General features: G+C 35.0%; 1 protein-coding gene across 2 annotated transcripts in view; it reads left to right on the top strand.

Moving 5' to 3' along the window:
* Positions 1-12,435, top strand: part of LOC129222678 (uncharacterized) — a 46,349-nt gene that overhangs the window by 22,061 nt on the left and 11,853 nt on the right. For both annotated transcript variants that reach the window (XM_054857212.1, XM_054857219.1), the window contains exon 3: positions 1,344-1,537. In XM_054857212.1, coding sequence (XP_054713187.1) covers positions 1,344-1,537 — 194 coding nt within the window. The remainder of the gene's footprint in view (positions 1-1,343; positions 1,538-12,435) is intronic.

Genomic DNA, 12,435 nt, shown 5'->3' with positions numbered 1-12,435 from the left:
TGATAGGGGCCGTATAATAGACCTTAGAGAAGCAGGTTGGTCAAACAGGCGTATCGGCCGCCACCTCAGTGATATGGTAGTTGCTCGATGTTGGCAACAGTGGATCACCGGAAGAGAGCGTACCGTCATGGAGGGTCAGGACATCCCAGGAACACAAATGAAAGCGAGGATCGCGCAATCAGAAGAACGGCTACGTCGGCAACGACAACGTCGCTAGCATCGATTCAACGCCACTTACCTCCTTCCAGGCATCCGGTGGTATCAAGGGAAACCATTAGGAGTTGACTGGCCGAAGTTTGCTTAAGGAGCCGACGCCCATTAAAACGCTTGCCACTGACCCCATATCACAGGCAGTGTCGAGTGGATTTTTTCCGATCTCGGGCAGCTTGGAGTGTAACAGAGTGGAGGCGTGTGATCTTCAACGATGAACCCGATTCAGTCTCAGTGCTGATGATCACCGTACACGTGTTTGGAGGCGCACCGGTCAGCGCTCCGGCATTTGTAGTCGAGCGGCATACAGCCATTTCCTAAGGTGTGACAGTGTGGGGAGCGATTTCTTGGGACACTGGGGCTGGAGAGAAAGTGGTGCAGAAGGCCTTGGCCCACCTTGAGCTGTCGCACCACGGATGACAATGCAGATATATATAGTTGCTGTCTACAAATGATGTCACGCTTTAAGGGGGGAAGGGAAAGTTTGCGAAATTGAGTCAGTTTATGACGAGGGGAGGAAAGAGGTAACAAGAAGTGTGACATCACGTCTTTTTTTAATAAGAATATGTTGATGAAAAATATCGTGACGCGTGACAAGGGGGGAGGGGGTAAGGCGAAGTCCAACACTTTGTGACAAAGAGAGGAGGGGGTTAAATTTGTTGAAAAAAAGAGTGACATCATTTATATATGGACAGCTACATACATAATATTCTTTGACACGCGTGGGGCACAAAATCTTACATTTTAAAATCGTACATCAGCTAATTAGAGGTAAAATTAACTGCATTTATCAGTTAGTAGATGAATCAAAAATTTTGGAAACATAAAATTTATTTATTTGTCAAGAAAAGGGGATAATTCTTCATCAATTATTCAAACATTTACTTCCAAACCTGCAATTATTTCAAACGTAAATATTCTAAATTTGCAAGAAAAAGCAACTGTGGAAACGTTTCGAAGACGACTCGAAAGTGTATATCGATTTTCAAATCTAGCTGAAAGTCGAAAGTAGTTAAGAATAAATGAACGATCAGTCCCTTGATAGCTTGAAGAAAGACTTATACATAAAAAGCTTTTACTCTTTTTTCCCTTTAAAGTGTCTTATTTCTCAGCTAACTTCATTTTATTTTTAGATGCCTGTAAGTAAAACCGAAATTTCAACATTGAGTGATTACTACAACCAAGTTCCTTTGGGATTGAAGTCGGACTATCCGATGGGACCGTACTTGATAATGACTCTCCCCAAGTCCACGAATGGGAGGATGAGAAGTGGAACTTTGGAGAGCGATTACAGTATGCCAAATACGCCTCTTCACATAAAGAAAAAGTAAATGAATTTTAGGGGGAAAAAAATCCTATTTTCAAACAGAATAATACCGTAAAAATTTGCAAAAATAGCAATTAGAATTGCAGACACGTTTTTCCGGCTACGATCCTCTTTTTAATACAAGAATGAGAGAATAATGGCTTCCGACAAAAGTCTAATTCTAATTGCTATTCGGCTAATTTTGGCTTTGTTATTATGTTTCTTAACTTCTTCATAACTCGTTTCATAAAAGTAAGTCCTTTATTGTGTTTACTATATAATCATCAAATGCTTTGCTGAATAGTCTTACCATTTAAAAGTTTTGAATATTAAAATTGTTACATCCTGAAGTTTTAGAAAAGTTTAAGAGTGAGACATAATATTTTTGTATTTTTTCTTGATCGCCATACCACAATTTTGTACTCCATATCGATCATTTTGGCCTTTTTCGTTAAACTTTTGATGTAAAAGCAGAAAAGTATTGCATATGATATAACACTCTTTCATAGACTCCTTAAAGTATAAAAAGGCAGATACATAAAGACAAAGATAGTCGGTAAAACGTGATATTAACAAATTAAAGGCAGATAATTGGAACACATAGTTATCCGTTTATCTACTTATCATTTTTTGTAAAACAGAGGAATAATGGCAAAGACGATAGTAAAAGTATAAATCGCTCTCTGATCCGCCTTTTTAAAGCAAAAACAATACACACGAGGTTTTTTTTTTTTTTTCAAGCTCCGTTTGACTATTAAAAAAACAGGTGAATATACAAAAAAGATTTTACTATCAAAAGTAAGGTACAATGCATATTATTTCTCCACATAATCACCTTGACGATTTAGGCATTTGTCGTACCTGTGCACAAGCTTTTCTATACCCTCCTCATAACGTTGCCGCCAATGATTGAAAGTGATTTTTGACGGTGTTTTTGGGACCCAGCGAGCACAAATTTTTCTGTAACGCAACAGTTCTATAGCTATAGAATGTAGGGACGATCTTGAAACTTCTGAAAATTGCATCGATAATTCACTTATCGTGAATCTTCGATTTTCCTTAACCGCTTTGTCGACTAGTTGAACCAGGTCGTCTGTAGCCACAGACTTGCGTCCCAGACCCTTTTCATCATGCACATTAGTTCAGCCCTCTTTAAATTTTCGCACCACTTACGAACAACACCAGCCACTCATTAAGTTCTCTCCATATACAGTGCTCGCCGCTTATTAAAATCACATTGGTTCAGAAGATATTTGATTTCATAAAGCGGCTGATTTTATAAAACGGCATACCAAAACTCACTTTAAAAAATTATAGATTTTGAAGTTCAAATGCTCTAAAAACGACATTTATTTTTGTTTCGAGTGTTTAAAAATACAGTTATTTTGAGCATGAGGTACATTTTTTAAAATTTGCACAAGGTTCTTAATCAAATAACAATGCGCCAATATTTTTAGAGTTGCAGAGTAAAGAACAATATCGTTTGAAAGTTTACAAAATGTTTATAAGTTTTAACATTATATTTTCCTCTTGGCTCAAAAGTGCATCGCATAATATCAAGCACTTTTCTGACATCTAATGAAGAGAGCGAATTCGGCTCTGATATTTCCTCATCTACAGAGATCGATTCCTTCCCTTCTTGGTGCATCTTTATCAATTTTTGGCGCATTATATCCAAAAGTTTGATTTTATAAAACGGCGATAGTGATTTTATTAAAGGATGGTTTTAACATGTTTTGATATTGCGATGACTCTGTTCTTCCAAATTTGATTTTAAAAAGCGGCTGATTTTATAATCCAGTGATTTTATTAGTGGCGGGTACTGTACACGACTTATTCTTCGATGAATTTCCGCTGCCCTGTTTACCCTCTGCTTGCAAGAAACGAATAACACCTTTCAATTTACGTTTGGCGGCAGACTCGATAGAGACAACCATGTTTTCGTGTCTGTAGCTCAACAGGAAATGGCAGATTGGACTCGACAGTAACTGAGTGTTTGGACAGGGGTATGTGCAGTATCTTAGTACGCAAACTAGCCTCCTGCCGCTCACCTACCATTTTCCTAATACTACCTCCGTTTTCGTACTGTGGAAACGGAGCTTGAAAAAAAAAAAAAAAACAACCTACGTATGTAGTTCAGACGTGTTTGATAATGAATCACTAGTACTTACATCTTGACTTCCAAGAATGAAACTACATTCTCCAAAACGTAACGAAATCTTGCACTTGAATGGACATTGGACAATCTTAAAAATGAATCATACAGCCGATTTTGAATGAAAATATCGATACTAATGAATCAGTAGAATCTACATCATGTGATTGATATAAAGATGGAATCTCATTCTTCAAAACATAGTGAAGTTTTACTTTCTTCTCTTAAAACAGAAATGTTATCTGTAGTAGAGAAGTTTCCATAAATGAATCATTAGCATCTACAGTTTGTGATCGATATGAAGATGGAATCATTCTTCAAGCAATAACGAAACATTACTTTTTATTGAGCCCTCTTAAAACGGAAACATTATCTGTAGTGGAGAAAGTTTCTTTAGATGAATTATTAGTATCAACATTTTGTGATTGACATGAAGATGGAATCATTCTTCAAAAAACATAGCAAATTCTTGCTTTCAGAGGACCCTTTTAAAACAGAAACATTATCTGCAGTAGAGAAGTTTCCGCTAATGAATCATTAGTACTTACATCTTGTTACTTCCAAGAATGAAACCACAGTCTCCAAAATATAGCGAAATCTTGCACTTGAATGTCCAATTTTAAAATGGAAGCATTATGTGTAGCAGAGAAGGTTCTGTAATGAATCATACAGTCAATTCTCATGATAATGTAGATATTAATGATTCATTAGTTCCTACATCTTGTGATCGACATGAAGATGGAATCTTATTTTTCTAAACATAGCGAAATCTTGCTCTACTCTAAAAGCTCTCTTAAAACGGAAACATTATCTGCAGTAGAGAAGTTTATGCAAATAAATCATTTGTATCTACACCTTAGTATTGATATAAAGATAGAATCACATTCTTCAAACAATAGCAAAATTTGACTCTCTACTGGTCCCCCTTGAGACGGAAACATTTGTAGAGGAGAAGTTTCTGCAAATGAATCATTAGTACTTACATCTTGTGACTTCCAGGAATGAATTCAGCGTCCAAAGCATAGCGAAATCCTGCACTTGAATGTCCAATCTTAAAATGAAAGCATTATGTGAAGTAGAGAAGTTTTTGCAAATGAATCATTAGTACTTGCATCTTGTGACTTCCAAGAATGAAATCAGTCTCCAAAACAAAGCGAAATCTTGCACTTGAATGCACAATCTTAAAACAGAAGCATTATGTGTAGTAGAGAAGTTTCTGTAATGATTCATACAGTCAATTCTAATGAAAATGTAGCTATTAATGAATCATTAACCTACACCTTGTGATTGACATGGAGATGGAATCTCATTCTTCTAAACATAGCGAAATTTTGTTTTCTAGTAAGCTCACTTAAAATAGAAACTTTATGCAGTCGGATCTCGATAACTCGAAGCAACTAACTTGAATATTCCTTTTTTTTCGAAGTTTTTTGGTTTCCAAACTTTTGAGACTGTTGTGGAAACTTCCCATAACTAGAATCCGAATAACCCGAAATCTGACTCTCAACTAGGCCCTCTTGAAACGGAAACATTATCTGTAGAGGAGAAGTTTCTGCAAATGAATCATTAGTACCTACATCTTGCGATTGGCATGAAGATGAAATCATAATTTTCAAAATCTTATCTGTAGTAAAGGAGTTTCAGTAAATGAAGTGCAGTGCTGGAACGCCGATCCGTTACTGCTTTTCTGGAACAACAAAACGGTTCGGTGCTGGGAAATTTATAAATTCTCCCCTGCCACGATTGTGAAATCACATTTACCAAAATATAGTGAAATCTCGCTCTCTCATGGATCTCGGAAAACGCAAGTATTATTTGGGGTAGAGAAGTTTCTGAAAATGAACCATTACCATTTACTTCCTGTGACTGCAATGAGGGCGAAAACATTTTCCAAAACAGCGAAATCCTGCTCTCTAACGGGTTCTATTAAAACATAAGCATTACCTGTACGAGAGAAGTTTCTGAAAATGAATCACTAGTTTTATACATCCTGTAAGTGCTCATGAATGCTAAAATACGTTTTCTAAAACCATCTTTCAACGAGCTTGAACGATAACATATGTGTGTCATTGCATTTTTAGTACCTAGTTTGCACGTCAATATACTACTACGCATGCATTTTAATTTTATTAGTTTGAATCAGGTTTTGAAAAAAAAATATATTATATTCATGGCCCTCAAAGTGCTAAGAACCACACAAATCCAAGCTGAGAAACTCTCATTTTGCATCTATTTTACTATTATTTGCTGATAAGAACCTTTTCATATGTTCTCAAAGCAGACAAAGAAAGATAAATCTATATTTCTTCCTTCTTTCTTTTCGGAAAAAGAATAAAAACCTTGTCGATATACCCTAGCTTCCTCAAACACCCAAAAATAGTGTTTTTAAAAATATTTAATGCGCCATCAATATATTTTAAAAAAATGTATGGAAATTAAAAATGGATTTTTAAAAAAAATTTCAAGATATTTCAATTGCCATTTTCGCTAATTGTTTTACATTTCTTTTCTTAAAATCAATACAAACATTGTTTGAAAAGAACTGAATTAATTTATTTAAAAGAATACAGTTTGATTTGTAGTAGATGTATGAAATGAAATGAAATGAGATTAAGAATTGCTCAGGTGGTTGAAAATCTAATGAAGCCTTAGAAAGTTTCTCCGGATGTTATACACCTGCAGTAGGAATGACACATTCTTCAAGGACGTTTTCGATAAGTAAATGGATTAAGCCGCCGAATGACAAATAACGAGGAGAACAAGATTCAAACAATTGTTGAGAAAATCTTTGAAGTTTTTAAAATAATTGATAGCTTCCAGAAATGCAATTTACGATAGAAGTATTTTTCCTACAATCTATAAGTATAAAATAAGATCCTAAAGTGATGAAGTGTGGTAAAAAATGAGAAATTTAATTTAAATAATTTACTTCAATCGATACTTTTTTATTTTAAACCAGTCGTGTTTTTGTTCGGGTAACTGAAAAATGCTATAACAGAGATGACGGGTACTGTCCGATATTGTAACGCGAAACCTTACTCGAATTTGCTCATGCGTCAGGTCTCTTCTGATTTTATCAAAACAGGGTGTCTAATAACTCTACACAATAGAATTCTTTATTAATATTAATATTATTGTATCTTAAATTAATATTATCTTAATTAATAATAAATTTCGTAGAGTCATATTAGTTCTTGATCCTGCGAATGATAACCTTATCTGAGCATGATTACCATAAAACGAGGTGAATCAAAACAAAACTTCCAATTATTCAAAAAATATCTCACCGTATATTTGCGACAGGGTATTTTTGATATCCGTTTAAGGATGGTAACATCATGAGGAGCTAAAAAAAATTACTTTTCGTCATTCTGGCAACAAAACTGGCGAACGCGAAACAACCTCACGGTTTCATCATCTGTAAACCTTTGTATACTGCAGCTCTGGCTAGTTGAGCTGTGACTTTGACTATATTTACCTGTTTCAGGGAAGTTTAGTGAAAAATAGACGTGTTATTGGGTTGGATTTCAGTTGGAATATTTTTGAAAAACTACTAAGAAAGTTTCTCAACTCAACTTAGCGCCAATTACCCTTCCCTATTTTCCGAAATAGAGGTAAACATTCTCAGAGTCGGAGCTCAACTTCTCAGCTCCTCACAATATGATTACAGACATTTTCATTTTCTCAACCTAAGAATAAAATTTCATGAATCGATAGTTATGAGAAAAAAAATGATTTAAATTTTCACATTTCTTCCAAGCTAAGTTTCAAAAAGTTAAAAAAAAAGAAACACATTGAACCAAGTTTAAAAAGTTTTCGAATAGTATAGAGAAAAAATATTAAATTTTCAGTGATTTCCGTTGCAAAGAACTCCAAGGGACCGCATTTTTGTTCGTTGTAACTGGAATTTTGTTGTTATGGAATTCAAGCAAAGTAATGGAAATTAAATCAAGACCTAAAATTGATTTCATTGAAACAGATATTTCGTTGTATTGGTGTCGTTACAACCGGGTGTGACTGTAAATGCATTTAGCTCTCGACTTCACAAGCTCCTTGGGACCACAAAAGTTCGTAGAATCGAAACTCATCGAAAACTTACTACGAATGGTTCGCATATTTTCATGTCTAATTTTATATAATTAAAAACTGAGCGTATGTATCTATGTAGTCATCTATGTACCTATGTCCAAGTTTCTTCTCCCGAACGACAGTGAGCTGACCATCGAACCAGGTATCAATGGATTCGTAATCTTCTTTTCTTTATGTTTGGCTATTTAACATAATGCTCCGATAATAATTAGCGGATATATCAACTAAAAACTATAAATATTAATTATGACACTTAGATTTCGACATAAAATCCCTATTTTTCGAAGGCTCTTTCGTCCATTCAAATTATTATTCAGTGCTTCATCTCAACTTTCCGCAACAATGCTTTTATTAAAATTTATAGCGTGAAGTAAATTATTGAGACGAAAGATCTGTTGCCATTTTTTGTCTCGAATACGAGCAAATAAAATTCTGAGTTTTGTTTTAAAGGCTTCTCCTGTAATCGGGGGATTTAAAATTTTACTTTTTGGTTATTTTTCCAAAATCTGCCACAAAATTTTACTGTTTTTATTTTTATTTATTTATTTATTTTGTTCAAGCCTGATTGTTGAACACGCGTCACTTGACATAACTTTTATTTTCGAGGTGGACCGTGCAAAGCCGGGCGACGTAGCTAGTTCTACCAATATTAGTAAACATTTTATTCTTTGTTTTGCATCAAATAATAATTACTTCTAAATACATACATCTAAATATTCAGCTCGTAAGATTAATGTCCGCCGACTACTTTTAAAATAATTTATTTCTTCATTGAAATTAAAGCAAAGAAGGAGGAAGATGACATGGCAATTTTAACGAAAGGGATTACCTTCTTCCAAGTGTTACTCTCCTTGGTGCTAGAATTCTTGGGAAAGAGCTATTTTGACTTTAATGTCGAGTTTGTGAAACAGATTTTTGTTATTTCCAGTTAGTAAAAATAACGAAAATTTCATTGCTTCGATGGAAGAATTTTCGGCACTAGCGAATAATTCGTAAAATCAATTAGAATTTCGTAAAATCAAACGTTAACTGAACTACTTAAAAAAAAAAAAAAGACTGCACTAGCTTTGGATTTTATAATGGTTCCCCACAATTGTTTTCAAACGTGAAGATATACGAGGATTACAAGATCTCTTTTAGAGCACCTTGATATTATAGTAGATTCAGCTCACGCATTAGAAAATTTTACTTACAACTTTTTTTTCTTGTTCTTAAATTTATTGTCTATTTCTGATAATCATTTTCCTTTTCTCTGTTTATGCTACATGCCAAAAACTTGAGCTCGCAGTATTTGTAATTTCTTTCAAAATTCAAACTCTATTTTCCCTCATTTGTGTACTGCACAACCTATTTTGTGTTAAGAAATATATGTTCACTTGTTACTTTTTGTATTCAAAATCTCCGAACCGACTTCTGAAACATTCGGACTATCTATTACGTACATTTCAGCATTCCATTAGCGATAACTGAACTGCTTAAACTAAAACAAGTATTTTCCAGAAAATTAAAGAATTATACAGGGTGAGGGAAAGTCAAATCATAGCAAAACTTGCTACCTGAAATGCTCTTACAGCTTCTTATCGCAGCACCACGCTCTTTCAAACGCTCAGCTAAAACCATCTAAATTGGCAATAACTTTTTTCTGCACGTGCGTAATATCCTCCTTGAAGCAGACTATAAACATTTGCTTTTTATACATATTTTACAAGAGTTGCGCTGTCGGAAAAGTGAACTACTTGGGAATTTAAAAAAAAGAAAATAGACAAGAAAAAGAAGAGCAATGTTTTCAAGGCATATTTTTTATACTTCGATTGAATAAAAGAAAACATACTTTTTAAAATGTATCTATGGAGAAAATTTTTATTTCTAGTAAAAAACTTAAGCTAATTATTAGAGTATTAAAATCTAGTTCGAACTGAAAAGTCTGCTTTCACCATCATTTCCTTTGGCTTATTACTGAATAGACTTAAGAAAAAACGTTTTAGTTCTAAGGCACAAGAAAGTGTTAAAAAATTCAGAAGTGCGAATGCATTTCCATTTATTTATAACTTCAGCTCCTTTCAATTGTGATTCATTTGCAGCAATGTTGGGCATCAGAAGCCGAATTATTTTCAACATCGGTATCAGATATTTTTTTAACAAATAGTACTCTTAAGAACAAAATGAAGTCTCTTCAGCGAGTTTGCAAAAAAAGGTTCCTCCAATCAAGGAAGAAGCAAGTTTTAACCCGACGTCAAGGTAGTCCCAAAAGGGATGGATCATTAATAGGCTTCTTACGAAGCCTAGTCTAATGACGAAGCCTAGTAGTGTGCATGCGGGTGATTAAATATGTATTTTTGTTATACCGTAGAATCCCCAAAAACTAGCCCAATAATGATACTGAAAGGTGGCTTAGATAGTGAAATTGCCGAGTTAACACCATGATAACTCGGCAATTAATACCCGACCCTGATAACTTATCAGGAATGAAGTTAAAAAAAAAAAAAAAAAAAGAACAATTACGAGAGTTTCTTCAGAAAATACAATACTGTAGTTGTACGTATTGCTTGCTTGAGATTCAGACAGAGAATATACTGCTCAGATATGCTTAAACAAATCAAAAGTACGTACTTCATGAAGTTATAGAGCCCTCACTACATGAAAATTAACTAGCCGAGGGAGGGGGAGAGAGAGAGAGAGGGGTCGCGACACGCGAGACAAAAGAGTGTGGGATCTTGAAAGGGTCTGAGATCAGGGGTTTTCGTCGTGCTAAGGTGTGGCCAAGTTTTCCGGACTGCCAGGTAATAAAATACCGGGTTTTCGGGACTCTACTATTTTAGTTTAATGACTCAATATTTATCACTTTTTTTAAACATATTCTTACATTTATCACTTTCTTTTGCATATTCATACATTTGTCGCATTTGTCGCTCACATACTTTAAAAAAGTTTTTAATTACTGGTCTTAATCACGTTTCGCATTACTTTTCTTTCTTTACTTATCCTTTTCTTTTCTTTTTGTTCCTTTACAAAAAAAAAAAAAAAAAATACCCATAAGATATAAACTGCTTTGTTTTCATAAAAGGCATCAGGGTGCCAGAACATCCGACAGTGAGGAAATATGAAACAGAGAAACATTAAACCGAAAACATGGAATGAACTTTTTCTCCTCTTGATCGTGAAATACATTTCCGGATTTTCTCTGATTGATTTGTCCGAAGGGAACGAACAACGAGTGTCGGATTCGTCGAGAAACTTTCCTTTCACGTGATCGTCTGATTCAACTGTAGAAGGGGGGGAGGAGGTGATGTTTACCAGATCCAGAAAGTTCCATTAACCAAATGCGTGTTCAGGATCTAAGTACGAGATACCGATATACTTTATGTCCATCTTTCTTTGTTTTTTGCTTGGCGGGTACACGCTTTTACGCATATAGATAGAAGCAATGTTTCGTGTCGGAAATCGATAGATCAGAGGGCTATTCCCTCCCGCCCTCGAATGAACTAGGATAAAGCGATGTTCGAAGAACAATGGAGCGAATATGTGTTTAAGATGTAGGAACTTCAACGGATGAGGTAGTTGAACATTTTGATGTGTCATTTGCTGAAAAGAATTAGATGAACGGAAACTCGATGATTCTGGAATTATATTTTTTACGACACGTGTGTATTTTTTGTAACTGAATACAGGAGAAAAATGTCTTTCTTTGTCTTTAAATAAATGAAAAAAAAAAGTATATATATATATATATATACAGTGAAACCTCCGAATAGCGGACAGTCAAGGGACTAGAAGTTTTGTCCGTTATTGGGAGGTGTCCGCTATTAGGAGGAACTACTTACCTTTTTCAAAATGGGCTGTTGTTCCCTTTGTAGAACACAATCGAAACAATTGCGAAAGGTTTACTACATTTTACGTCAAGTGTAATTAATTTGTTTTTCGTCACAAATGGATTTAAAATAAATGTTGTGCCGTGTTCGGATTTTTCAAGCCATCCATTTGATGCCTTAAAAGAGTCTATCCTCAAAGTTTTCCCGACTTCTCCGACTTTCTCTTGGAGTAATACCCCGCTTATTGGGACGTTCTTTGCACGAGCAGCTCTGAACCATTTCATGACAACCTCGTCGATTTCACTGGTTTCTGTTTTGCGAAACTTTACATTTTTTAAATTTTCATTCGAACTTACAATCCACAATTTTCTAATTTCGTCTTTATCTTTTAAAATTTCGCTGATTTGAGTTTTCCCAACTTGAAAACGATCGGCAAGACAACGCACACTTATTTTTTCTTTTTCGGCAACATCCAAAACATTAATTTTTTCTTTCAATGTCAGTCTCTATCTTTTAGTTGCCATTTTAAAACTCAAATAATATTGTCACACAAAAAAAATCAACTAAATCAACACGCCTTTAGGAAAGTTTGCAACTGCAAAGCTACGATTGCTGCATGAAAAGCAGGTTCGCTTGCCTCTCAATTCATCTCAGGGTATGAATATCCCATTACCAACGGCGGCGATTCGGCGCAGCAACCCCCCTCCCCCCCCCCCCCCACTTTTTATGGTTAATTTATTTACTTTATCTCGAGTATCACTATTGCGTGATTGACAGTTGCCAATATGACCTTGAATATGGGCAAATCTTTTTCATGTCTAAAAATTAATCAACAAAACGAAACCACGGCGCCATCAAGCCGACTA

This window comes from Uloborus diversus, chromosome 1 (assembly GCF_026930045.1).
Source record: "Uloborus diversus isolate 005 chromosome 1, Udiv.v.3.1, whole genome shotgun sequence".
In the NCBI taxonomy this organism is placed as follows: domain Eukaryota; kingdom Metazoa; phylum Arthropoda; class Arachnida; order Araneae; family Uloboridae; genus Uloborus; species Uloborus diversus.
This window is presented reverse-complemented; position numbering and strand designations above follow the sequence as displayed.